The following is a 26,278-nucleotide window of genomic DNA, read 5'->3' on the forward strand; positions in this document are numbered from 1 at the left end:
CGCCAGTTCTTCCCTTGGTTCTCCACACCCCCTTCCCTTTCCCTGAGACCCCGCCTTTTCTCCCAGCCTGAACCACAAAAGGCCTTGCCGTTCCAGCCCCATCACGGTGCCCCGCCCCCTGCCCGAACGTCGCAGTGCTGCAGGGAAAGGAGGTGTGCCCAGACCCGGACTGGGTTGAGAGTGGGGGGAGTGTGCCTTCATCCTTCCGCTCTTCGGCCAATCGATGAAGTCCTACTGAACGAGAAGGGAGTACCAGGGAGTACATACGGTCCAAGTATTTTCCCGTTTTTCTGCCACGTCCCAACCATTGACGTGAGCCCACTCCTCGGGTTCCGATTGGACATGTGGATTTTTCCCGCAGAGGCCCTTTGAGTCTATTGGTCGGTGCTGGCCTCGGGGCGGGGCTTGAGTGCCCTCCTCCTTCGCCTCTACCGCGGCGCAAGGGGCGGGACGCGCCGCCACCGCCTCTGCTTCCGCCGCCGCCGCCGCCGCCGCCGCCGCCACCGCCGCCGCTGCCGCCTGCCGCTGCGCGTTCCGCGGGGGAGGAGTCGGAGGCGGAGAAGAAGGCGGTGGTGGCGGGTGGAGGATCGAGCGCTGTTCTCGCTCCGGAGCCGCTGCACAGTTCGGTGAGGGGATTTTTTTTTTTTTTTTTTTTTAATCTGGCTTGTTCTGATGTCAGGAATATCAGGGTCGGGGCGAGGAAATTGCTGCCTTCACCCCCTCCGTTTCTTAATTTCTCTCCTCGAGAAGGAGTGGGGCCTGTCCCTGCCCGCTGCGCCGGCCATGGTGGGTGGGGTTGATGGCTGTGAGAGGCCTTCTTCGCCTCCTGGGCCCGGTCCAACCCGGACCTGGGGCCGCGCTCGAGTCCGTGGCCACCGCGCCTGCTGGCCCCAGCGAATGGCATCGATTGATCTCGGGGTGTCCACCGGCCGCTCTTCCCTGCTACCGCTTCTGCTGTCCTTGGTGCCTTGGCCAAGGACCCCGCTGCCTTTCTGCCGAAACTGGCGGCTGTATGAGTGTGCCCCCCCACCAAAATCTCACAGCCGCCTTCTCTGTCCATTTCCACTCACCCCACGTAGAGCTGATCCATCTTACGCCACAGGCCTGCACCCCCCCCCCCCCAAGAAGCCTTCCGTTGCGGTCGCTCTCCTGGCTGTATTTGCATTTTCTCCGATTGTCACCAAGGCTCGGGTACGCAGCACACCCTGTACAAATCACAACAATCGTTTTTCTCCCGATATTACCGCCATTCCATCAATGCTTCTGCCGGTTAGCGATGTCAGGTCTGAGCCCCCCTCTCGCAGATCCACCTTCAGTTTTGGCCTCCCTAAGATTACTGCTTGTAAATCATTTTGCGCACATTCAAAATGGTGAGTTTAAAGTCGCCCAGACCAAGTTGAAGAAAAAAGGAGGAGGTAAATACTCTTTTTTGCAAGGAGGAAGAATAATCTGTTTAGGAGACTTCCCTCTCCAAGGCATTAAAATTTTTTGCATATGCATGGAACCTGCTTTGAGTCTGATGTTTCTGTGAAGTTTACGACTTAAAAAAAAAGGCGCACTGTATTATTTTTTATCATAATCTAGTTGGTCAGTTGAATTTCCTTAAAATGGCAGTCACCTCTGCTGAAGACTACAGATCATTTGAAGAGTATGTAAATAAACATGGTGATAACAGAAATAAACGTTTAAACTATTTTTTTAGTTTTTTTCTCCTAGAATTCATGTCATTTTTATATAAAATAATTTTAAGTGTTAAAAATTAATTACAGAAATGCAAACTTGATGTAAAATTTAACAATTTAGAAAAAGGACTGTCAGGTAAAAGTGAACATTTTTCATCCCCCAGCCCCACTCCACTGTCTAAAGTTAACCATTTACTGTGCATCTTTCTAAATGCATTTCTGAACACATTTACATACATGTAAAGTTGGGTTTGGCGGGGAGAAGTGGGAGGAATACCAGACACATTGGTATATCACTTGCTTCTTTCATTTGTTTTTATGTGTTGGACATCTTTATTTGTTATATATAGGTCTTTCGGATACTGACAAAGGTTAAGAGGTATTTCATTAGTTTGAATGAGCTGTAATTAACCATTCCTTTATTGAAAGACATTTAGTTTTTTTGCAATCACAAATAATGCTTTATTTGAAACCAACTTTTTCATGTATTGATTAGTTTTTAATTACAAACTTTAAATCTTAAATAATTAAAAAAAAATTCAAACAGTGTGGAAGAATGGTAAAAAGTGCAGTTCCCACCCCCCTTGTAGTCCTACCTTTATCCTAAAAGTCAACTGTTAGGGAAACTTCCTCTGTATGTGATTATTTCTGGAGCATGGATTCCTATCAATGGAATTGCTAGGTAAAAGGGTATGCATATTTAAAATTTTGATAACCATTTTTCCCTTTTTTCAAAATTACTTCACTCTTATGCATTTCTTCTCCAGATGAACTTCAGACTCAATTTGTAAATTAAATGAAAAATCCTTAGGTTTTTTGAATGATGTCATATTGAAATTTTAGATTGATTTTGGGCAAACTGATCTTTATGATACCAAGCCTCTCCCCTCAGAAAAGGATGCATGTATGGTATGTCTTTCCCTTTTATTCACATCTTGCCTTATATTCTTAAGTATTGAGTTTTATAGGTCCCCCGCCCCCCCCCCCCCATATGTATCACATTCCTTTCTAATATTCCTAGCTATCTTATGATTTGATTTGCTCTGGTGGATGGAAACTTTCAGTAAAATTTTCTCTTTCTGGTTATAGGAAAACTTTTGAATTTTTTTGTTTATCATGTATCTAATCACTTGAGTTGATGATTGTCTGAAAGTTTTCACAGATTTGTGGCTTTCTTTTCATTTTTTTTTTTTTTTATAACTTAGGTGTTTTCCTCATTGCTTTGGCTGGTATACTTCCTATATAATTTTGAATAATAGTGATAGCTAAAAACATATTGTTTCTGTCTTTGAGGGGAATGCTTCTGATTTTTTAAACATCGGTTATGATGTTTGCTGAAACTTTCTGATAAAGAGAATATTAAGTTAAAATATTTTCTTCTGTTCTTGGCTTTCCAAGGTGATTTTATTGTTATTTTTAATTTCGGATGACATTTTTAAAAACCATAGTGGGTATTGAATTTTATTGATGTTTTTGACTTCTTTTTAGTGGTTATATAAGGGCATTACCATTATTCCTTGGTTTATATTTTCCCAAAAGAGTTCCATTTTATTTTTTTTTATTTATTTTTTTTTTTAATTTTTTTTTTCAACATTTATTTATTTTTGGGACAGAGAGAGACAGAGCATGAACGGGGGAGGGGCAGAGAGAGAGGGAGACACAGAATCGGAAACAGGCTCCAGGCTCTGAGCCATCAGCCCAGAGCCTGACGCGGGGCTCGAACTCACGGACCGCGAGATCGTGACCTGGCTGAAGTCGGACGCTTAACCGACTGCACCACCCAGGCGCCCCAAGAGTTCCATTTTAAAGAATCACCTTTTTTGAGGATAATTTACATACAATAAAATGTGTGTATTTAAAATAGACAGTTGAGTATGTCTTGACGAACACGTACACCCCTATCACCAGCACCACATTCAACAGTAGAATGTTTTCATTACCACTATCAAGATAGAGAATATTTCTCTCATTCCCAGAAGTTCCCTTCTGCCCTATGCAGTGACATTTTTACCCCTCAGCCCCAGGAAACCATTGTCCTCTCTTTCTCACTGTAAATTGGTTTCATTTGTTCTAGAGTTTCATATAAATGGAATTACATACTCTGTTGCATCTAGCTTTTTTTTCTGTTAGCATGATGGGTTAGAGAATCCTAAATACTTTTCTGTGTTTAACTGATTCATGTCTTTTAATTGTTGAGTAGCAGTCCATGGTATTGGTCTACCACAGTTTGTTGACTATTTCACATATTTATGGATAAATGGATTGTTTCCAATTTGGGGGTATTATTGATAAATCGCTGTAAACATCCATTCATGAAGTTTTGTGTTTCTCTTGGGTAAATATCTAGAAATGCATCTGTTGCATTGTATTGTAACTGAATGTTTACATGTAACAACCTGCCACACAGCTTCCATGTACAGTTCCAGTTGCTCTATACCCTCATCAACAGTTGGTTATTTCAGACTTTTTCATTTTAGTCCTTCTAGTGGGTATGTAGTTATATCACACTATAATATTAATTTACATTTATCTAAAGATTAATAATGCTGAGAATTTGCTTTTGGTCCTTTGTGTGTCTTCCTTTGTGAAGTATCGGTTCAAATATTGCTTATTTGTAAATATTGTTTATCTCACTGAGTTGTATGTATTCTTTGTATATTTTTTTGCGGAAGTCCTTTGACCCACACAGACACATACACACATAATGCAGTCTGAAGCTTACCTTTTTATTTTCCTAACTTTTCAGAACAGAAGAGTTTTTAATTTCGATTAAATTCAGTTCATCAATCTTCCTTTTAGGATTTGTGTTTCTGTGTTCTAAGTTTGCTTAGAAAGTTGTACAGATTATGTTTTCTTCTACAGGTTTATAGTTCTGGCTTTTATGACAAGGTGTATCATACCTTTTAAGTTAGTTTTTATATATGGTGTGAGATAAGGGTTAAGGCTTGTTTTCTCAGTTCTAGCATCATTTGTTAGGAAACCTTTGATTTCCTCATTGAATTAACTTAGTTAAAAATCAGTTGTCCATATATGTGGGTCTATTTCTGGACTAATTCCTTGATCTTTATACCTGTCGTTTTGCCAGTTCCACATTGTCATGGTTATTGTTGCTTTACAGTAAATCTTGAAATCAGGTAGTGTGAGTACTCCCAACTTTGTTTATTTGCAGTACTTACTTCATTTTTAAGTTTTTATTTGTATTTCAGTTAACCTACAGTGTAATATTAGATTCAGGTGTACAATATAGTGATTCAGCACTCCGATACACCCATTGCTCATCACAAGTGCCCTCTTTAACCCCCATCACCTATTTCACCTATTCCCTCCTCACCTCTCTTTTGTTCTCTATTTTGTTTGTTCTCTATTTAAGAGTCTGTTTCTTGGCTTGCCTCTCTCTTTTTTGTCCCTTTGCTCATTTGTAAATTCCACATATGAGTGAAATCGTATGGTATTTGTCTTTCTTTGACTGACTTGCTATTTTTTTTTTAAATTTTTAAAGTTTATTTATTTATTTTGAGAGAGAGAGAGAGAGAGAGAGAGCAAGCATGAGTGAGGTAGGGTCAGAGAGAGTGGGAGAGAGAACTCCAAGCAGCCTCCTCACTGTCAGTGCAGAGCCTGACCCGGGGTTCGAACTCATGAACCACGAGATCATGACCTGAGCCGAGATCGAGATCAAGAGTTGGACATTTAACCGACTGAGCCATGCAGGTGCCACCTGACCTACTCTTTTTCAAAATCATCCTGGCTGTTGTAGTTTTTTGCTTTTCCATAAAATTTTTTTAGAAGTGACTTGTTGGTTTCAGTCTTTTATTATTAAGTATAATAGGGCCTTTTTATCAAATTATTATTATATATTCTATATATTCTATATTACCATTTTAAGTATACTAGGCCTTTTATGAAGTTAACTGTGTTTCATTCTGTTCCTTGATTGCTGAGAATTTTTAACAAGTGGACACTGAGTTTGGTCAGATGTTTTTACTGTTATTTATTGAGATGATCATATGGTCTGTTAATATTTTATTTTTAAATGTTGAATCAGCCTTGCATTCTCTAGATATCTCATTTGGTCATGACGTATTATCATTTTCATAAATTGGTGGATTAGATTTGCTCATAGTTTGTTGAGTACTGTTTTGTATTTATGTCCACAAAAGATGACTTTTCATGTAAATCTTTGTATTAGGATCATGCTGGCCTCAGAATTTGAAAGTGTTAAATTTTCTGAAAAATTTCCGATAAGAGTGGTCTTTGTTTGATAAATCTTTGCTAGAGTTTTCAAGCTAATCCCTCTGGGCCCAGAGTTCTCTTTTTGAAAGGTTTTAAAGGATACATTCAATAGGTATAAGATGATTAGGGTTATCGATTCTTGAAAGTTTTTCGTCTTTGCATGAATCACATTTACTCACTATATGAATTTTAGTGCTTTGTGTCTTTCAAAGAATTCATCTTTTTCATCTATTCATTGCCGTAAAGTTGTTTCTTTATTATCTCTTTACTGTCTATAGCTACTGTAATGATGTCTTTTCATTCTCTTTTGCCTTTACTAGTTTGTGTCCAGGTTTATCAATTTTATTAACTTTTCCAAAGATCCAGTTTTTTGTTTTATTGCATTAAAAAATTTTTTTCTTTTCAGTTTCATTGATGTTTGCTCTTTACTATTTTCTTTTTGTATGCTTTTGGGTTTAAATCCAGTCTGTTAGGATTTCTTAAGGTAGAAACTTGAGCCATTGATTTGAGACCTTCATTTCCTTCTAAACACTACTTTAGATATTCCCACAACTTTTGTTCTGTTGATATTTTCTAAATACTTAATGTGACTTTCACTTTGACCCATGGTTATTTAGAAGTATATCATTCTTGCACTGGGTGTTGTATGGAAACCAATTTGACAATAAATTTCAAATTTAAAAACGTATATCACTCAGTTTCGAAATATTTGGAAATATATATATAATAAATATGTAAAATGTATACGTAAACATATCTTTATAATTGATTTCCATGTTTCTCTTTTTTTTGTAGACCAATAACATACTTTGTATAAAGACAGTATTCCGTTTTCTGCAGTCTATTTTATCTGACGTTAATATCACTCTACCTTTCTTTTGGTTAGTGTTTGCATAGTATATCTTTTTACTTTACATCCATGCCTTTATATTTAAAATAGGTTTGGTATAGACAACCCACTTTCTTTTTAACCCATCCTGACAATATGGCTTTTTAATTTGGTTGTTTAGACCATTTATGTGTAATGTAATTATTAATGTGATTACATTTAAATCTCCCTTCTTAGTAGTTTTTTATTTAACCTATAAAAATAGGTTCTCTATTTTTATCTTCATTAGTAGCTCATTACTTATACTTAAGTTTGCCTGTTTAAAAAATTTATACTGGCTTCTTTGTGATTTGTGTTATACATCTTTAATTCCAGTCTTTATACAGGCAGTGTTATACCACTTTTTATATGGTATCAGTGCTTCATAACAGTATATTGCCAATTTCTTACTATGTTAGCACTACTATTGTCATGTTTTACTTTTATATATGCCATAAGTTCATAATACCTTGCTACTGTGTTTGCTTTAGACCTGCATTGTCTAGTATGTCCTAGCCAGTGTGACTATTTAATTTGAATTTCAAGTAGTTAGTATTAAGTTTAAATTAATTTCTGTATATTAGCCATTTTTTTTAAGTGCTTAGTAGCCACAGGTAGCTTTTAGTTTTCAGATCGAACTGTGTAAGATATAGAACATTTTCATCATCTCAGAAAGTTCTATCAGTGAGTGCTACTTTATACAGTTCTGGTTTGAAGTAACTAAAAATAAGGAAAAAAAAATTTTTGCATGTACCTTCACTTTAATTATCTTTAGAGTTCCATATTCCTTTGTAGAGTCAAATGTCTGTTTTGTACTCTTTCTGTAGTTCAGGTCTACTGGTAACAAAGTCTCTTGGGTTGGCTATAACATACTCTATTTTACTTTTTATTTTCCTTGCACAGTATTTTGCTGGGTATAGGATTATTTGTTCACAGTGTTTTTCTTATGTTACTTTAAGGATGCCATTTATATTGTCTTTTTGCTTGTATGGTTTCTGACAAGAAGTCAGGTGTAATTCTTCATTTCTCTGTGTCAAAAATGTTTCCTTTATTGTTGGGTTTTTACAGCAGGTTGAAAATGATTTGTCTGGGGGTACTTGTGTTTTCTATATATAGTGCTTGTTGTGATTGTTTGCTGAGCCTTTCTTAAATTTATGTTTAATCTCTTAAATAATATTTGGAAATTTCTCAGAATATCTTCTAATATTTCATCTGTACCACTTACCAGCTCTGCTTGTGAGAATCCGGTTATGTAGGTGGTAGTTCATTTCATATAGTCCTACATTTCTTGGAGGCTCTGTTTAATTTCCTCCCCACACTTTTTTTTTTTTTTTTTTAATTTGTATTTCAGTTTGGGTACTTTTTCATGACCTGTCTTGAAGTTCATTTATACCTTCTTCCCCTGGTCCTTTGATGAGCCCATAAATGCCTTTTTGTTATTTGTCAATGTGTTTTTTATTTCTTTCATTTGCTTTTCCATCTCTTGAAATCCTTGCTCTATTTCCTAACACTGTTCAGTAGTAAAGGTGGTTTGTTTTGTTTTTCTTCTTTTACCTATCCTCTAGCCACGATGGAGGACAGTAATTGGTGTCATTCTGTCGATAGGGTAAGGCTTTTTTTTTTTTTCTTTTCTGTATGGGTGAAAGGTGTAGGTAGGACTTTATTTTATTCACTTGTTGGCAATCAGTACCTTCCTTTCACCCTGAAAGAAGGCCTCTTTAGTCTCCAGCCTGTTCCCAATCTTTTCAGCACCTAGTAGAGATTGATAGATAAGAGCCTGTGAGTGGGTACCAACTTTCTGTTTCTGCAGTTCTCAGATATTTTGTACTTTCATCCAACCCACACTTTGTCTTTACCTGCGGTGTAATTACCTGAGATGAGAAAATTTAAAACACTCTTTAAAGGAAGATAAGTTATTCTGAGCCTCTAGGAAATAACATTCAGCAAATAAAAAAGATGCATTTTGTAATTTCAAGGGAAACCACTGAAATATTGATACTAAAAGGTATTTCAAACAAGCTAGTAGGTGAAATAAAATGGAATAGTAAAAAAAAAAAAAAAAAAAAAATTGACCAGTACCAAAGAAGTCAAGAAAGGAAGAATAAAGAAACAACACATAGAAAGGTGATACTTAAGCTAATCTGTAATATGGCAATTATGTTAAATGTAAATGGTTTAGACACTTCAGTGGCAATACAAATATTGTTAGCCCTTATAAATAAGATTCGTGTATGGGGCATCTGTGTGGCTCAGTTGGTTGGGCGACTGACTTCAGCTCAGGTCATGATCTCACAGCTCGTGGGTTCAAGCCCCGTGTTGGGCTCTATGCTGACATCTCAGAGCCTGGAGCCTGCTTCGGATTCTGGGTCTCCCTCTCTCTCTGCCCCTAACCCACTCGCATTCTGTCTCTCTCAAAAATAAATAAACATTAAAAATAAATAAATAAATAAATAAATAAATAAATAAATAAATAAAGATTCATGTATGTTTAATTTATAAAGAACACTTTAAGTGCAAAATGCATGTAAGATCAAAGTAAAAAGATAAAATTGAGTATTGTCTGCAAACACCAAAAGAAAGCTGATTGTATTAATTTGTACAAAACAGATGTAAGACAAGATGTATTATAATAAGTAAAGAGGAATATATTATAATATGTGGGTCATTTCATCAAGAAAATATAATTGTAAGTATGTGTTCACTTAATAATATAGATTCTGAACGGAGAAATTGGTATAACTAACAGGAAAGATAGGTATGTATTCATAGCTGAGATTTTAAATACATGTTTAAGTAAATGATAGAACAGTTATGTAAAAAAATCAGTAAAGGAATAAAATTTGTATGACATGATTAATCACCTTGACATAATTGACATTTATAGAACATTGTGTTTAACAACTGAAGACTATACCTTTTTTTTTTGTTTAAGTGCACTTGGGATATTTGACAAAATATTCTAATTCTTAAAGAAGTATCAAATTTCAGATCGACATTATGTAGTACGTGTTTTCTGATCATTGTGGAATTAATTACAGTTCAGTAATAGAAAAATAACTGGAAAGACTCCAGATGTTTAGAAGTTAAGCAAGACATTTTTATTTATTATTTTTTTTTTATTTTTTTTTTAATTTTTTTTTTTTCAATGTTTTTTATTTTTTTATTTTTGGGACAGAGAGAGACAGAGCATGAACGGGGGAGGGGCAGAGAGAGAGGGAGACACAGAATCGGAAACAGGCTCCAGGCTCTGAGCCATCAGCCCAGAGCCTGACGCGGGGCTCGAACTCACGGACCGCGAGATCGTGACCTGGCTGAAGTCGGACGCTTAACCGACTGCGCCACCCAGGCGCCCCAAGACATTTTTAAATAGTGCATTAATCTGAAGTCACAATAGAAATTAGAAAACATTTCGATCTGAAAAAACAACAAAATATTGCATCAGAATTTATGTATAGGAACATTTATAACAACATGAACGAATTGTGTTGATCAAAAGTAGATAGACGCAAAAGAGTTCACGTTGTATAATTCCACTTGTGTATTTTAAAACAGTAAAAGCTAATTTGGGGGAGTTGAAGTCCAGAAAGTGGTTGCCTCTGGATTGAGAGGAGTTAATAAATTGGAAGGGGTAAGAGAGAACCTTCTGAAATGATGGTAATGTTTTATATCTTGAACCACATGGTAGTTATTCAGATATATAATATATGTAAAAATCCATTGAACTGTAACATATGTTTAAGAGTTTTGCACTTAATAGTTCTTCAACAAATGAGTGCAGAGAAAAGGAAAATACTTGAAAAGATTTTATCATGAAAATTTCTAAACAAATTTTTGTGAAGTATAAGGAACCACTCTTACACAACATCTTGCATCAGCGTTTTGTCATGCTTGTTTTTTTATCTTCCCAAACCCACACACATAAGCTCTTTTTTTTTTTTTTTTTTTTTTTGTGGTTAGCAGGCATCCAAGTCTCTAAATATCATAGGTGTATTAATTTGTTCTGAGCACATTTTGTGAATTTTTATCATCAAATGAAATTTGCTACATTTGGTATGCATAACATTGAATTTTCTATTTTCCTTATTTTCCTTTACTCTTGTTATTTCTTTTCTTGGCTCACTCATTGACATGGAAATAAATCTGTGCTGTTTCTTGATTTGAAACTGATTTTTCTTGGCATCCCATAGGAGGGTGAGTTGAGCCAGGGCCCTTTTTGTGCCACATCTGAATCAGATCTTCCTATCTAAATGAGAGGTAAATTTGAAGAATATTCTTCATCCTATTTTTTGATGGATTGATATTTTATTCTTCCATCTCAATTTGTCTTCGACTTTAATCTTTTTTTCCCCCTTAGCCAGTTATATTTCCAGTAAACCAGAGAAAATCTTTATTGTTCTAGTGTGTTGGTTATATTCTCATTCAGTTCTTTCTTCACAGGTTTTTCTGTATGGTTAGTCTTTTAGAAATAGCAGTTTGTAACAATTTTTTTAAATAGAGTAACAGTTTATAATCATTTGGTGAGATAGAGGCTTTACCGTAACAGAAATTGGAAATACAGGTTTATAACTACTTAAATACAAAAGTTTGGATTATCAAATGGTCTCTTTCTTTTTTTTTTTTTTTTTTAAATATGTTTTTTAACGTTTATTTATTTTTGAGACAGAGACAGAGCATGAATGGGGGAGGGTCAGAGAAAGGGAGACACAGAATCCGAAACAGGCTCCAGGCTCTGAGCTGTCAGCACAGAGCCCGACGCGGGGCTCAAACTCACAGACCGTGAGATCATGACCTGAGCCGAAGTCGGCCGCTTAACCGACTGAGCCACCCAGGTGCCCCCAAATGGTCTCTTTCTGATTACATGTATTTTATGTTTTTCAGTGTAATTTTCACTGTATCAGTGCTGAGTTTATTGTTCCTCTTTTACAATAATTTACAGAAGCATTATCAAGAAAGGTAATAGTTAAATACGCTTAACCTTTTATCATATTATCTCGTCACATTACTAGGGATAGCAAGCCCATTTGATCTGAGAAGTTTAACAGTTGTACTTTTAAAATTTCTCTCTGATTTAGGTACTCTTATCATTTCTACAGTTGTTCATGTACAGAATCTGGTAGTCATATCCTGGAAGTTTTCTTGTGTATAACCTAGAAGTCCAGTGGTTGGTAATATGTTATTTGATTTACCACAATTGATTTTATTCATGTGTCTTATTTGTTTATAGCAATATATAGGAATAATATCACCTCTGTTCTTATTAATTGGGTATCTATTAATTACATCTAGTGGAATATTTTGCATTGTTTATATGTAAAAGAAACCATTTGTGCTTGTGACTAGAAGACACGATAAATCTAGAGATAGATTAGAAAGAATATATAAGTGTGAGAAGTACTTTAATTGCAAGCTTAGATTGTTGTTCAGAGTAGATACTTTTTTAACCTCTTGGAATATTTGCTTTGCCTTAGTAGCTGAAAATAGAAAGATAATGTTAGTAAACTAAGGTAAAGTGTAATTAGTTCCGGCATATATGGAACAGCTTTCTAGCTGTATTTGTTGTAGTTTATCGTAAAGTCATTTTGTCATGAAGTTTGTATTCTATAACTTATAGCTCAAGTATGATAATAATCACCAACATTCTATATAAATAAATATTTTACTGAAAGGAACTGCAGGCCAGATAATTTTAGAATTTTGTTTTGTAAGGAATTTTTAAGAGCCATTTTTAGGGCATTTTGCAGGCACATATATATAAAGGGAAATATGAGAGAATATAAAACAAATTTTGCAGAGGGCTGGGAAGAATAACCAAGAATCTTTGCTCTTCATATTGTTGGATTAAATTGTATTTGTGTCTCAACTTTGTTATTTCTAGAAAAGATGCTTTAACTGTGAGTTATTTATAGGCAGCCTAATAAATGGGAGAAAATATTTCCAAATTATATATCTGACAAAGGGTCAATATCTAAAATATTAAGAAATCATAAAACTCAATAGCAGAGAAACAATCCAATTAGAAAATGGGTAGAGCAAATGAGTAGACGTTTTCCCAAAGACAGTGTACAAAAACAACATGTACCTGGCCAACAGGTACATGAAAGGATGCTCAACATCACTAATCATCAGAGAAATGCAAATCAAAGCCACGATGAGATATCAACTCATATCTGTTAGAATGACTTTTATCAAAAAGACAAGAAATAACAAGTGTTGGCAGGGATATGGAAAGAAGGAAAACCTTGTATACTCTTGGGGGGAGTGTAAATTGGTACAGCCGCTATGGAAGATAGTATGGAGATTCATCAAAAAATTAATAAATAGAACTACCATGTGATCCAGCTATTCCACTTCTGGGTATTTATCCGAAGAAAACAAAAATACTAACTTGAAAAGACACGCACTCCCATATTCACTGCAGCATTATTTACAATGACCAAGATATGGAAACAACCTAAGTGTTCATTGATGGGTGAATGGATAAAGAAGATGTGGTATATAGCCAAAGAATGCAAAGGTTTGCTGGCATTCACCACCAGCTAGAAGTACAAAAGAATTTCCTCCAAACCCTTTGAGAGGAAATATGACCCCATTGGCACCTTGATTTTGAACTTTTAACCTCCAGAATTGTAAGAGATAAATTTCTGTTGTTTTAGACAACACACACACAAAAAAAAAAAAAAAAAAAAAGAAAAGAAGGAAGATTGATTGATTGATCTTCCTCAGGCCAAAAAAAAAAAAGTGGGTTGTGTGTTTACAGACACATACATACAAAATGGAGTATTATTCAGCTATAAAAAAGAATGAAATGTTGCCATTTGCAACAATATGGCTATGGATGGACCTTGAAGGCATTATACTAACCAAAATAAATCAGAGAAAGATAAATACTGTATGATCTCATGTGTGGAATTATAAAAAAAAAAACAAAAAAAAAAAAACCTCATACATAGAACAGATCAGTGGTTGCCAGAGGTGGGAGTGGGAGGCAGGCAAAATTGTTGAGCACGGGGGCAAAAGGTACAAACTTTCAGTTATAAAATAAATAAGTCATAGGGTTGTAGTGTATAGCATGGTGTTATAGTTATTAGTACCATATTGTATATTTGAAGGTTACTAACAAAATACAAGTTAGAAGTTCTCATTTGTTACTATTTATGGTGATGGATGTTAACTAGACTTACTTTGATGATCATTTAGCCCTATGTACAAACATCAGATCATTATGTTGTATACCTGATCTAATATATATGAATTATGTCTCAGCTTTTTTTTTAAAAAAGTGAGTTATTTTTGGCTCCCAGCAAATGGGTCACAGGTGTAAAGATCCAAGCTTTCAGTTGAAGCTCTTCTTCTGGAAGTTCAACTGATTTCTCCTTCACTTTGCCTAAAACTTCATTTAAATCAGATTTAAATTCTAAAAGTAAGTGTTCCTGATTCAGTAGCTATATAGTGAATATTTATTAGGTGATAGGTAGAATGTAAGAGCTAAGCAACAGTTCTGAGATTGCCAGCAAACAAAACATAAGTATAATTCATTTTAATTCTGTAAGCCATAACCTGGCACTTTCTATGCTGAGAATAAGCAGCTCTTTCAAAGGGAGAAAATATACTTTCATGAGATGGCATTAGAAAATCTTTGTTCTTGGGGCACCTGGGTGGCTCAGTCGGTTAAAAGTCTGACTCTAGATTTGGGCTTAGGCCATGATCTCACAATTCTTGAGTTTCAAGCCCTTTGTGTCAGGCTCTGTGCTGAATGCACAGAGCCTGCTTGGGGTTCTGTGTCTCCCTCCCTCCTCTCTCTGCCCCTCCCCTGCTCATTCTCTCTCTCTCAAACATTTTTTTAAAAGAACTTCGTTCTCATAATAGGTGGAAATATAGGAAAATTCAGTATCCACATACCTATCTATCCATATCTATCTATCTCTCTCTCTATATAAAATAATATAATTTAAGTTATTTGTGTTTGTTAATTTTTACAGGATAATTTGTTATGCTTCAGTAGACCATAGTTTCTGTAGGTGAGAAATTCAGGAGCAACCTGACTGGGTGGTTTGTCTCAAGATCTTTCATGAGGTTACCCTGAAGATGTGGGTTGGGACTGCAGTCATCTGCAGGTTTGATTGTGACTTAAGGTGCTGCTTCCTAGGTGGTTCATTCACATGGCTGTTGTCAGAATACCTCACTTCCTTCTCCTCTTGGCAGGAATACATTGACTTTTCCATAGGACTACCTGAATGATCCCATGATGTAGCAGCTTGCTTTTCCCAGGGAGAGGGAGCTGAGAGAGAGCAAGGAGGAAGCCACAATGCCTTTTATGCCATAATTTTGTTCATTATACATTGTCATTTCTGTCACATTGTATTCAATAGAAACAAGTGTCTAAGTACAACCCACTCTGATAGGGAGCAGATTAGGCTGTGCTTTTTGAAGGGAGAAGTGTTAAAAAAATTTTATCAAAGAATTATTTTTTAATTATTCTACTGTATTAGTCTCATAGAGGTTCGATGATGTTACTGAAGTAGGTAGGCTATGTTGCAAAAATAATAAATGTGTTATTTTTAAATATTATACAAGCTTTGTTATTAGTTGATTACTCACTGGAGTAGAAATATGTTGATACCAAAGACAATTCAAGATGTAGGTCTACTGTGTACCAATATTAGTATATATTGTGTCCATATAGGAATATGAGCACTCATTACTCTGTTTGCCTAAGTTCCTTTCATTCATTACTATTTATATATATATATATTTTTAAATCACTTAAACTACCACTAGCTTTCATTTAACTTGCCTGAGTATCAGAGTTGGTATTTAGATCCAAGTATACCCAACACTTAGCCCTCTCTTTTCATTATATTTCCTTATTTCCATCAGAGAAAGGAGCATGTTTGTTCATTCATTCATTTGTCCAATCATTTACATACATACTGTGTTAGTGCAGTAGAAACAAGCACTTAATAGACCTAGTGCATGCAAGTACAAATAAAATAAGGCCTTTGTCTTTAAAATCACAACTCTTTCAATTCTGCTGTTGGAGGTGTATGTCCTACACGCACGTTTTCCCTTGTATTGTTTTGAAGGTTGTTTTTATTGCCTGTCTATAGCTGCTGGTTATTAAAATGATAACGTGATGGCTTGTAGGTTAAATAAGATCTGGAATTAATACTTCATTGATTTAGTTCTTTAATTCTTAGACAACAACACATTTATATATTTTACTTTATGACCATTAGTAAGAAATATGAATAATTGCATTTGAAATGAATAAGCATCACAAATAGAAGTCATGTGTTACTTATTAAGTGAATAGTACAAGGAGCAAGAGATTAATTCAGCAAAGCAACATCTCTTCAGAGAGAACTCAGAGACAATGTGTCTGATTCACTTAAGATACAAATTTGGGACTAATGATTTAACCATTTTAATCTTGATATACCACTGTGGTTTTTATTTCTTATTATTCATCCTCCCCTCTCCCTGTTCTGCTTTTTTTTTTCTTTTTATACCTTTTTTTATATGGAAATGAGAAAGTATTTACCACTGTTGTAGATACTTGAGCATGGCTGACCTTCAATGAAATAGAAATAATTAGTATCTACAGAGAGACTCTAGTCTACATTTTAGTCATAAGGCATGAATCACTGTTAAAAATGATAATAAAAGAAGCAGAAAACAAGAAACTACAAGAAATTTAGAAGATTATTACAGAGAATACTGAAAGGCTCAAAGTAAAATTGGATGAAATTTACCATCTCATAGAGTGAAAATTAGAAAAGTTTACAGACAAAGGATTAATCTTTGTAGGCCAAATACAGTGAAAATAGCCATTATTAAAAAAGGACATCTTTGAGACAAACTGATATGAGTCTTATTTAAAACAGCCCAATAGTGGCTGTGTAGGAGAAATTATAAAATGGCCTGCCGCTAAAAAAGTCCTTGTGGCATTATAGAATACCACTTATTAAGAAGATATCCTAAATATTCCAGGGAGAAAAATTGGTTTACTTACCAAAAACTGAGAAATAAATTGGCAGAATGGGATGCCATATTGCAACATGGGATGCTGGAAAACCATGCCTTTCAGAGTTAGGAAAAAAATGTTTTTTCTTGAACTATACCCAAAGTCTGAGGGATAGATGAAAATTTTTTCAGACATGCAAGGACCCAAAGTTTACCTCCTTACATAAAATTTCTGAAACAAATACTTGATCTTCTAGTAAAGAGACACACACACACACACACACACACACACACACACACACACACACACACACGAGAACACGGGATTCAAATCAGGGGACTGAGCTCAGAAGTAGTCAAAAGTTATCACAGCGGGGGTCACAGGGCTTGAAAACAAGTAGATGAAATTTTGTTGGAACACCTTTAGAAAGCAAGTGGAATCATGTTAAAGAAAATTATTAAGAAACGGTGATTTTCAGGACGTATGTACTCTTTCCAGTTCCTTTCCTCTCACTATCTGTGATCAGGCTTTTACACCTCCCATTCTACCAAAGTTGCTGTTGTCAGAGATCTTCAGTATCCTCCATGTTGCTAAGTTCAGTGGCCAGTTACAGATCCTTCTTATACTTTATTTCTTAGCATTTGGCACAGTGGATTAGTTCTTCTGTCTGAAGCACTTTCTTCATTTGGCATCCATACTCCTGGATTTTCCTTTTCTTTCCATTGGCCTCTGTCAGCTTTCTGGTACTTCTTTCCTGGTCTCTTAATGTTGGATTGTCTCAAGGCTGTCCTTGAACCTTTTTCCTTCTCCAAGTACACTTAGATGTCCTGTCCAAGTTCATGCCTTTTTGAATGTATCTATATACTGGTAACTCCCAAATTATACTTGCAGCCCAGAATTCTTTTAGTCAACTCCAGGCTTCTACTTAACCTTTCTTTCTTTCTTTCTTTCTTTCTTTCTTTCTTTCTTTCTTTCTTAAAATTTTTTAATGTTTATTTGTTTTTGAGAGAGGGAGAAAGAGAGAGAGAGAAGCAGAGTGTGAGCAGAGGAGGGGCAGAAAGAGAGGAGACACAGAATTTGAAGCATGCTCCTCCAGGCTCTGAGCAGTCAGCACAGAGCCTGATATGGGGCTTGAACCTATGAATGTGAGATCATGACCTGAGCCAAAGTCAGATGCTTAACTGACTGAGCCACCCAGGTGCCCCTCTACTTAACATTTCTGCTTGAATGTCTGATAGATATCTCAGACTTAATACATGTAAAACTGAACTGAAGATACTTTCTCCAAACCTGCATCTTTCACAAATTTTCCTACTTCATTCAGTTAATGGTAACTGTGTTGTTGTTGTTGTTGTTTTCAGTTGCTCAGGCTATAGAACTTAGAGTCAGCCTCAACTCCTTACCTTATTTTATAATCTATATCAGAAAACATTGTTGGCACTTCCTTCACAGTATATTCAGAATCTGCATTTCTCACCACCTCTAGTTTTACCCTGGTCTAAACCACTGTGATCTCTTGCCAATATTATTTTGATAGCTTTGCAAGCAGGCTCCTTGCCTTTGACCTTGTTCCCCTTCACTCTATTCAGAATAGTAGCCAGAGTGTTCCTATTAAAACAGAAGTTAGGTAATGTCTGTTCTGTGTTCAGAACTCTTCAGTGGTTTTCCAGCTCACTCAGAATAAAACCTACATTTCTTGTGTTAGCCTATAAAGGCCTATGTGACCTGTTCCATCTCACCCCCTATCACCCACCCTAATTAATTTTCTAACCTCATCTGTTGCTTTCTGTCTTGTTCATTCCATCCCACACTTCTTGCTATGATCACTTCTGGAGGTTGTCACCTCAGGAACTTTCATTTATTCTGCCCGAAATGTTCTCTCCCTAGGTTTACACATGGCTGTCTCCCTTACCAGGTGTTTGCTCAGATGCTTCCCTCTCAGAGAGATTTTCCCTAACCACCCTATTTTAAATTGCACACCCCCAGCAACCCTTTATTCACTGCTTTCTTTTGCTCCTTTGTATTTATTGTCTAACGTATATTTACTTCCTTGTTTTGTTTAGTGTGTGTACCACATACTGTAATTTTAGGAGGGCAGTGATATTTGTCTACTTTGTTCATTTATTTGAAGCCTCAGCACTGAAAATAATGCCGGGAACATAGTAAAATAAAGCTTTATTCTAAAGAAAAGACTTTGGGTGAAATACTTATGAATTTAAACGCATGGTCATCCTTTACGATTGTCATGTACTATATTATGACTGAAGATTCAAGTTATTTCAGATCATTTTTCTTAGTATTAAAACAGTATTAATTAAAGCTTATCTTTTTGCCTCCATGTTAAGAATATTTTTTGGTAAGCTATTCTTTGGTAAGATTGTTGCTAACAGTCTCATTTGGTTCAGACATATTAGAGGATCATAACATGTTGCTGAATTTATAATTTATATGGGAGAATGTGTGTTTGTACTCTGATGTATGTTAATATAGAGCTGTCTGTGGTTTCACAGATAACAATACAATTAACCTCATTTGCAGAACTATCATCTTCCAATAAGTGGTGGTAGAAAATTAGCAATAGCTTCAGTGTTTACGTAAATAAGCTGTTTAAATAAAAACATAACCCTTACCAAACTTTTAAAAGAGCCCAGGTTGCAACTTTTGAAGTAGTAAATGGATTAATTTCAAACCAGAAGGTCTTTTTATATTTGTTACATGACAAATTTTAGTTTTTCTAATGTAGAATAGGTTCTTATTTGGAATCAAAATATTTGAATAGTTAATTGACTATTGTAAAGAATAAGTATATTATTACACACATTTTTTATTTTATTTTTAAAATATTTTTTAATATTTATTTTTGAGAGAGAGAGAGCATGTGTGCAAGTGTGCGTGGGGGAGGGGCAGAGAGAGAGAGGGAGACGTAGAATCTGAAGCAGGCTCCAGGCTCTGAGCTGTCAGCACAGAGCGTGACGCAGGGCTTGAACTCATGAACCGTGAGATATGACTTGAGCTGAAGTCTGATGCTTAACTGACCGAGCCACCCAGGCGCCCTTACACACATTAATTTATAATTGTCATAAGCCATTATATATTTTGAAAATACGGTCTGTATTCCTAGGGTTGACTTCTTTTAACAATGCCAGAGCTAAAGAAACTATATAGCGCTTTGATGCAGAAGCAAAGATAGCATAGTGTAGTAGACTCCCAGATAGTTTGGTCACATACTTCAGTCAGCACTTCTTCCAATATATTTGCTTATTTACTTTTAAATTACGAATGTACTGTTAATCATGTCAGTCTTAAGGATGATACATGCTTACAGCAAGAGGTTTTTCAAGAGGAGATGTAACTTTTCAAATAGCTATCTTGATAGTTTTAAGGTTTTTTTGATGGATTGTCAGATCTGATTGTATTTTTCTGATATTACAGGGTTAGCGAAGTGCTTCACCAGAAGTATTACTTTGTCATTTTTATTTTGTGCTTATATTATTAATATTTTGTTTAATCTGCGGTTTCCTTGTAGGAATCTTCTGCAGCTTATTCGTTGTGTGAATAAAAACTAATTCACATCCATAATTGCACTGAACTGGGCACACAAAAACTGCCATATATGTCACAATATACTGAAAAAGAGCCAGCAGGTAAGCAGAGTGTCTTTGTCAGTCCCTCTACATTAAGGATTTTATATTTTTCTCCCTGGATACCTTAAGTACCATACATGACATGGAATCATCTTTTTTTTTTTTAATTAACTAATTTAATATAATTTATTGTCAAGTTGGCTAACATACAGTGTATACAGTGTGCTCCTGGTTTTGGGGGTAGATTCCCGTGATTCATCACTTACATACAACACCCAGTGCTCATTCCAACAAGTGCCCTCTCAATGCCCATCACCCATTTTCCCCTCTCCCCTCCACCATCAACCCTGAGTTTGTTCTCTGTATTTAAGAGTTTCTTATGGTTTGCCTGCCTTCCTCTCTGTAACTGTTTTCCCCCCTCCCCCATGGTCTTCTGTTTAGTTTCTCAAGTTCCACATATGAGTGAAAACATACGATATCTGTCTTTCTCTGACTTAATTCACTTAGCGTAATACCCTCCATTTGGGATCATGGGCTTATATAAGGCCATTTTTGATCCATTTATTGAATATTTTAAAGCTTAATTTCTAATTTTTGATATGAAAATAAGTATAAATAAAAATTGTTATATTTTTTGTACCCTCCCTTGGCTTCTGTTGTGCTTTCCGTTTTGGAGACTATTCCTTTGGAGGAGTTGTTAAGGGCACTAGTTCTGGAGTCATACTATTTGATTATTGGACAGGTTACTAAATACTTAATTTTACTCTTAATTTCTTGATTTTTAAAATGAAGTACAGTATCTGCCTCATAAGGCTTTTGAAGGGATTAAATAATATAATGTAAAACTTGATAACTGTATAAATACATGTTTGTTTTTTATTTGTGCTTGGAAGCATTTCTACTTATTTAATGCAGTAAAACAAAAATATGTAACTTTTCCATTAACTGACTATTTTATATACTGTGAGATAAGACTTTGTTTAGGGGTGTCTGGGTGGCTCAGTGAGTTAAGCATCCCAAATGGCGGTTCAAGTCCTGATCTCACAGTTAGTGGGTTAAAGCCCTGCATTGGGCTCTGTGCTGACATCTCAGAGCCTGGAGCCTGCTGTGTCTCTCCCTCTCGCTGCCCTTCGCCACTCATGCTATATCTCTCTCAAAAATAACATTAAAAATTGTTTTTTAAATACTATGTTTAGTTCTTGTATAGTATATGTAAAATATCATTGATTAAAGAAACTTACACTTTTATATATATAGAGAGAGATATGGTAATGTTCTACTTAGTTACAGGTGCTACTGTTTACTACTGTGTATCCCTCAGCTGTCAGAACTTAGTATTTAAATAGTTGTTAAAGTGTTGATGGGTTTTGCTACCATAATGTTTACTGTAGTTTTGAAAGGTGAGGTAGCATGTCTTTGACTTGGCTCATCGCTGTTTTCTTGTGGATAATTTTATCTGACCCTAGTCTTTGGGATGTTTTATTATGGTCCAGTTATTTCTTCCTGATAGTACAGATGCCATTTAAAGAAGTTGCATGTTACCTTGGATAGAAATGTATTCACAATTAATGTAATTGTGCAGATTACACACATGTAATTGTGCTAATGTAATATGCTAATAATTAATCTAGCAAATATGTGTTAAGCATTTATACATAAGGTACTTTACTTAGATAATTTGGAGGATCATTGTCTAATTCTTAATGAGCTTTTGCAGTATGACTTATGAATTTGGCATATGAAAAATCATTTTGGGTACGTTATATTATAAAACTCTGAGACATCTTAAAAGTGCCAAACTTTAAAAGCTATTTTGGGGGGTAAAGAGGCCAATTAACTCTCATAACCTAATATTCATGTTTACACTTACAATGTTAGTAAGGTGCATGTAATGTTCAGTAGCAGATGATCTGGCAAGCAATAGCATATATGTTTAAACATTACCTCTACTGGTCACTGGAGTAAAGGTCATTTCATGCCTCTCTTATTTTTAACTCTGTTTTTCAGTAATGGATCAAGAATCCAGCAAGGCTGCCTGGCCCAAACCAGCAGGAGGATATCAGACAATCACAGGCAGGAGATATGGAAGAAGACATGCATATGTCAGTTTTAAACCATGTATGACCAGGCATGAAAGAAGTTTAGGTCGGGCTGGTGATGACTATGAAGTGTTGGAACTAGATGATGTTCCAAAGGAAAATTCCTCAGGTATGCAACATGGAGTTATATAAGAGCTATTAATAAGCATGTAGGAATTGATCTTATAATATTAGAAATTATGTGTGGGTTTTATGTGTCTATGAATACAAATATACATATCCTATCAAGAAATTCTATTCTGATATTTTTATTAAATTTAATATGAACGATATATACATTTAAACATGGAAGAAAATAGAATACAGCCAGTTGTTAAAATATAACTGTATCATGACATCCTTCTGCTAGTGGAGATTTATTTTTCAATCAAAAACTTTTTAATGTGAACTGAATATATTTTTCCCTGCATATTATGTTTAATAGCTTTCTTGTGTTAATTGTATCCCTAAATAATTTAGCTTGGCTAATTTAATTTCTTAAAACCATTTTATGAAATACAAGTGTCGAGTAATAGTTATTTAATTAAAATCTCTTATTCAGTAGTTTGAAAAAGTATTTTGCATTGGGCGCCTTGGTGGTTCAGTCAGTTAAGCATCACTTCAGCTCAGGTCACAATCTCATGGTTTGTGGGTTTGAGCCCCACATTGGGCTCCACGCTACTTGGGATTCTCTCTCTTTTCCTCTCTCTCTGCCCTTCCCCAACTCCTGCTTTCTCTGACTCTCAAAACGTAAATAAATAAGCTTAAAAAAAAAAAAGTACTTTGCAGATATCCAGGTAGTAATTACACATCTTTGGACTAGAGTGTAGTCTTCTGGTCTTGAGAAAATTTGCTAATTGTAAATTATTTTTACTGTCATTTATAAGTAAGAATCTGAATTATTAGTTAATGAGTTCACTCTGTTAAAGAAGCCTTTCTGTGATATGACAAGACTGCTCTTTTATAAATTTTTGTTCCAGCAAATCTCAGATGTCTTCATTATTTATTATTACATTAGTAGTGATAAAAGATAGGCTTAAAGTGATTTATAAAACAGATCTGATTTTATTCTTTTCTCAAGATTCTGACAAACTATGGCAGAGTCAACATGTTGACTTTTTTGTTGTTTTGCAATCATAGCTGTAACATAATGTAAAGGTAACTCATTATAGGTGTATTAAAAAATCCATTTTGGTGTAGAAATCTAATATATCTAGAGACTGAGATACAATTTTCTGAATTGACATCAAACACAATAGAGTTTCATTTCTGTTAGATGTGTAACCTGTTCCTTTATCTATCAAAAGTACTTGTGAAGTTTTTTTACTTGCACATAATAAAAGAAATGAAGTTTGAATTGTGCACCTTAACAAGTAGAAGGGCACATTGGTTACCCTATGACTTGACTTATGCCTCTCACTGTGTAGTTTTTCAGTAGCCTCTCCTTTTAATGTCTTTAACAGAATGTTTTAGGTATTAGCAGTTAGCTAAAAGACTTCTAAAAGACATCTGAGAGAAGATATTGAATGGCTATACAATGGCATAAATGAACTCATAGGGTGACCAGTGGGCTCTCTCAGTTAAGTTCAGGGGCATAGAAGTACCTGTCAGAAATTCACTCATATTCAAGTGAGTAATGATTGGCATAATATCTATTTAAATAGTCATTATTAAATAAAATTGTATCTAAAATTAATGTTTCCAAAAATGTTTTCTTTGTTCTCTATGAAGGTTCCAGTCCATTGGATCAAGTTCATTCTTCTTTACCCAACGACCCTTCGTTTGAAAAAAGTGAAACAGAAATTCCCATTTGTGATACAACATTAAATCAAACCATTGAGAGCAGTCCATCCTTTGCTGCAGTACATCATAGTGAGGAAGGCAGGGAGACTTTAGGAAGCAGTACAAATCTTCATAATCACCCTGAGGGAGAATATACTCCAGAAGCTTGTGATGCTTCAAGTGTACAAAATGGAATGTCATTGGTTCATACTGACTCTTACGACCCAGATGGTACACACAGAGAGGCCAATGACCGTCTTCAGCTTTCTGCAGAAGTTGTGGAAGGTGGTGGATATCAGGAAGCACTGAGCAATACAGTATTTGAGTTGGCAAATGGAGAGGTAGAGGCATACACTGGTCTTTCACCACCAGTTCCCTCTTTTAACTGTGAAGTAAGAGATGAATTTGAAGAGTTAGATTCAGCACCGTTAGTCAAAAGTTCTACTGGTGATACTGAGTTTGTCAATCAGAGCAATCAGGAATTTCAGAGCTCCTCTTCTGAAGATGACGTTGTTAGAAACAAACAAGAAAATAATACTAGCCAGGAGAGTCAGAGAGAAAATGCAACTGAAGATTCAGTGTGTGCTCCTGGGCATATTTGCAGTGAACAAAATACTAGTGATAAGAACAAGAACCAGGGAAGTTCTCCTGAACAGGTAGTGAGACCCAAAGTTAGGAAATTGATAAGTTCAAGCCAGGTGGACCAAGAAACAGGTTTTAATAGGCATGAGGCTAAACAAAGAAGTGTTCAGAGGTGGAGGGAGGCTTTGGAAGTTGAGGAAAATGGCTCAGATGACCTCTTAATAAAATGTGATGACTACGATGGAGAACATGACTGCATGTTCTTGGATCCACCTTACTCAAGAGTTACACACAGGGAAACAGAACATAACCAAATTACAGCAGAAAGTGGAGCCACAGCAGGAAGGCAAGAAGTTGTGGATAACACCTTTTGGAATGGTTGTGGAGATTATTACCAACTGTATGACAAAGATGAAGATAGGTAAGATTTCATGCAGTGCTTTGTCAGATTGTGTAATAAGCAAGGTGGTTTATTTCTGGTACCATTATGTTGGATGGATGGGCTCTGACATGGTCAGGGAATTAGATATTTTGACTTAGCAAATATGCCTATTTACTGAATGCTAATCATACATGCAAACTACTGGTTAGTTTTTCACAGAAACTTTCTTTGAAGCATTTTAGGAGTTTATAGAAATTGTAAGTTCAGATAATGATAATTAGTTATTACAAAGGATACAGATATTAATTATTTTAGTTCATAGTATTTCAGGTAATAAAATGCAGGGAAACATTTATTGTATTTTAAAAAAAATTATGTTAACCCATTCTGGGTTTAAAAAGTAAGATCACAGCAAATTTTGATAATATTGGATTAACTTTGTTAATATTTATTAATGTCACCTGTTTCTCTGTTCCTCCTGTTGCTCCTTTTGTCACTTGTGTTTTTTTGTTTGTTTTCACCTATTTTTATTTAGCATTTGATTTTTGGTCACAACTCTATGTGGTGTATATTATTATTTGCCCTGTTTATAGATGAGGAAACTGAAGCACAAGAGAGTTAATTTCTCAAAGTCACAAAGCTAGTAAATTTTGGAGCTGGAATTTGCATATCTCCTTACTGCCCAGTCCAAATTTACAGTTTTTAAGAGAACATACAACCTTTCTTAAATAAGCATTCTGGTTCTTCTTACATAGAATCCTTTTTTTCCCCCAAACTGTAAGACCATAGAAAGAAGAGAGAAATGGAAAATTTCTTTGTCCATCTTCTTTTCATTACCCTAGAGTCCAAACTTTCACATAACCTTTTGAGCTAGTTGAAACTGCCTATGCTCAGTTACAGTGCAGTTTCACGATTTTATTAACTTGTAGAAATACGGTTACTTTTTTCAACTAGAAAGTACTACAAAAGAAGTTTTTCCTTTTGAATATGAATACATTTTATGTATTTTATTTCACATCATAAAATTAATAAAATATATCTGGTTTCTTTGGGCAGATGGATAAAACTTCTATAATACAGTGTAAGTGACTTGTAGAAACAAATGAAACGTAATTTCTACTGTCTT

The 26,278-nt window shown here is 35.4% G+C and overlaps 1 protein-coding gene across 2 annotated transcripts in view; it reads left to right on the forward strand.

Annotated features, from left to right (window-relative positions):
- Window positions 1-487: 487 nt before the first annotated feature.
- PJA2 (praja ring finger ubiquitin ligase 2) overlaps window positions 488-26,278 on the forward strand; it is a 69,957-nt gene continuing 44,166 nt past the window's right edge. Inside the window, exons 1-4 of one of the 2 annotated variants that reach the window (XM_086685610.1) lie at window positions 488-626; window positions 20,271-20,388; window positions 22,336-22,536; window positions 24,138-25,191. In XM_086685610.1, coding sequence (XP_086541736.1) covers window positions 20,358-20,388; window positions 22,336-22,536; window positions 24,138-25,191 — 1,286 coding nt within the window. In that variant the 5' untranslated portion in view covers window positions 488-626; window positions 20,271-20,357. The remainder of the gene's footprint in view (window positions 627-20,270; window positions 20,389-22,335; window positions 22,537-24,137; window positions 25,192-26,278) is intronic. The other variant, XM_086685652.1, reaches the window with a different exon arrangement.

Source organism: Puma concolor, chromosome A1, assembly GCF_028749965.1.
Source record: "Puma concolor isolate L17-30 chromosome A1, mPumCon1.1.hap2, whole genome shotgun sequence".
NCBI lineage: Eukaryota > Metazoa > Chordata > Mammalia > Carnivora > Felidae > Puma > Puma concolor.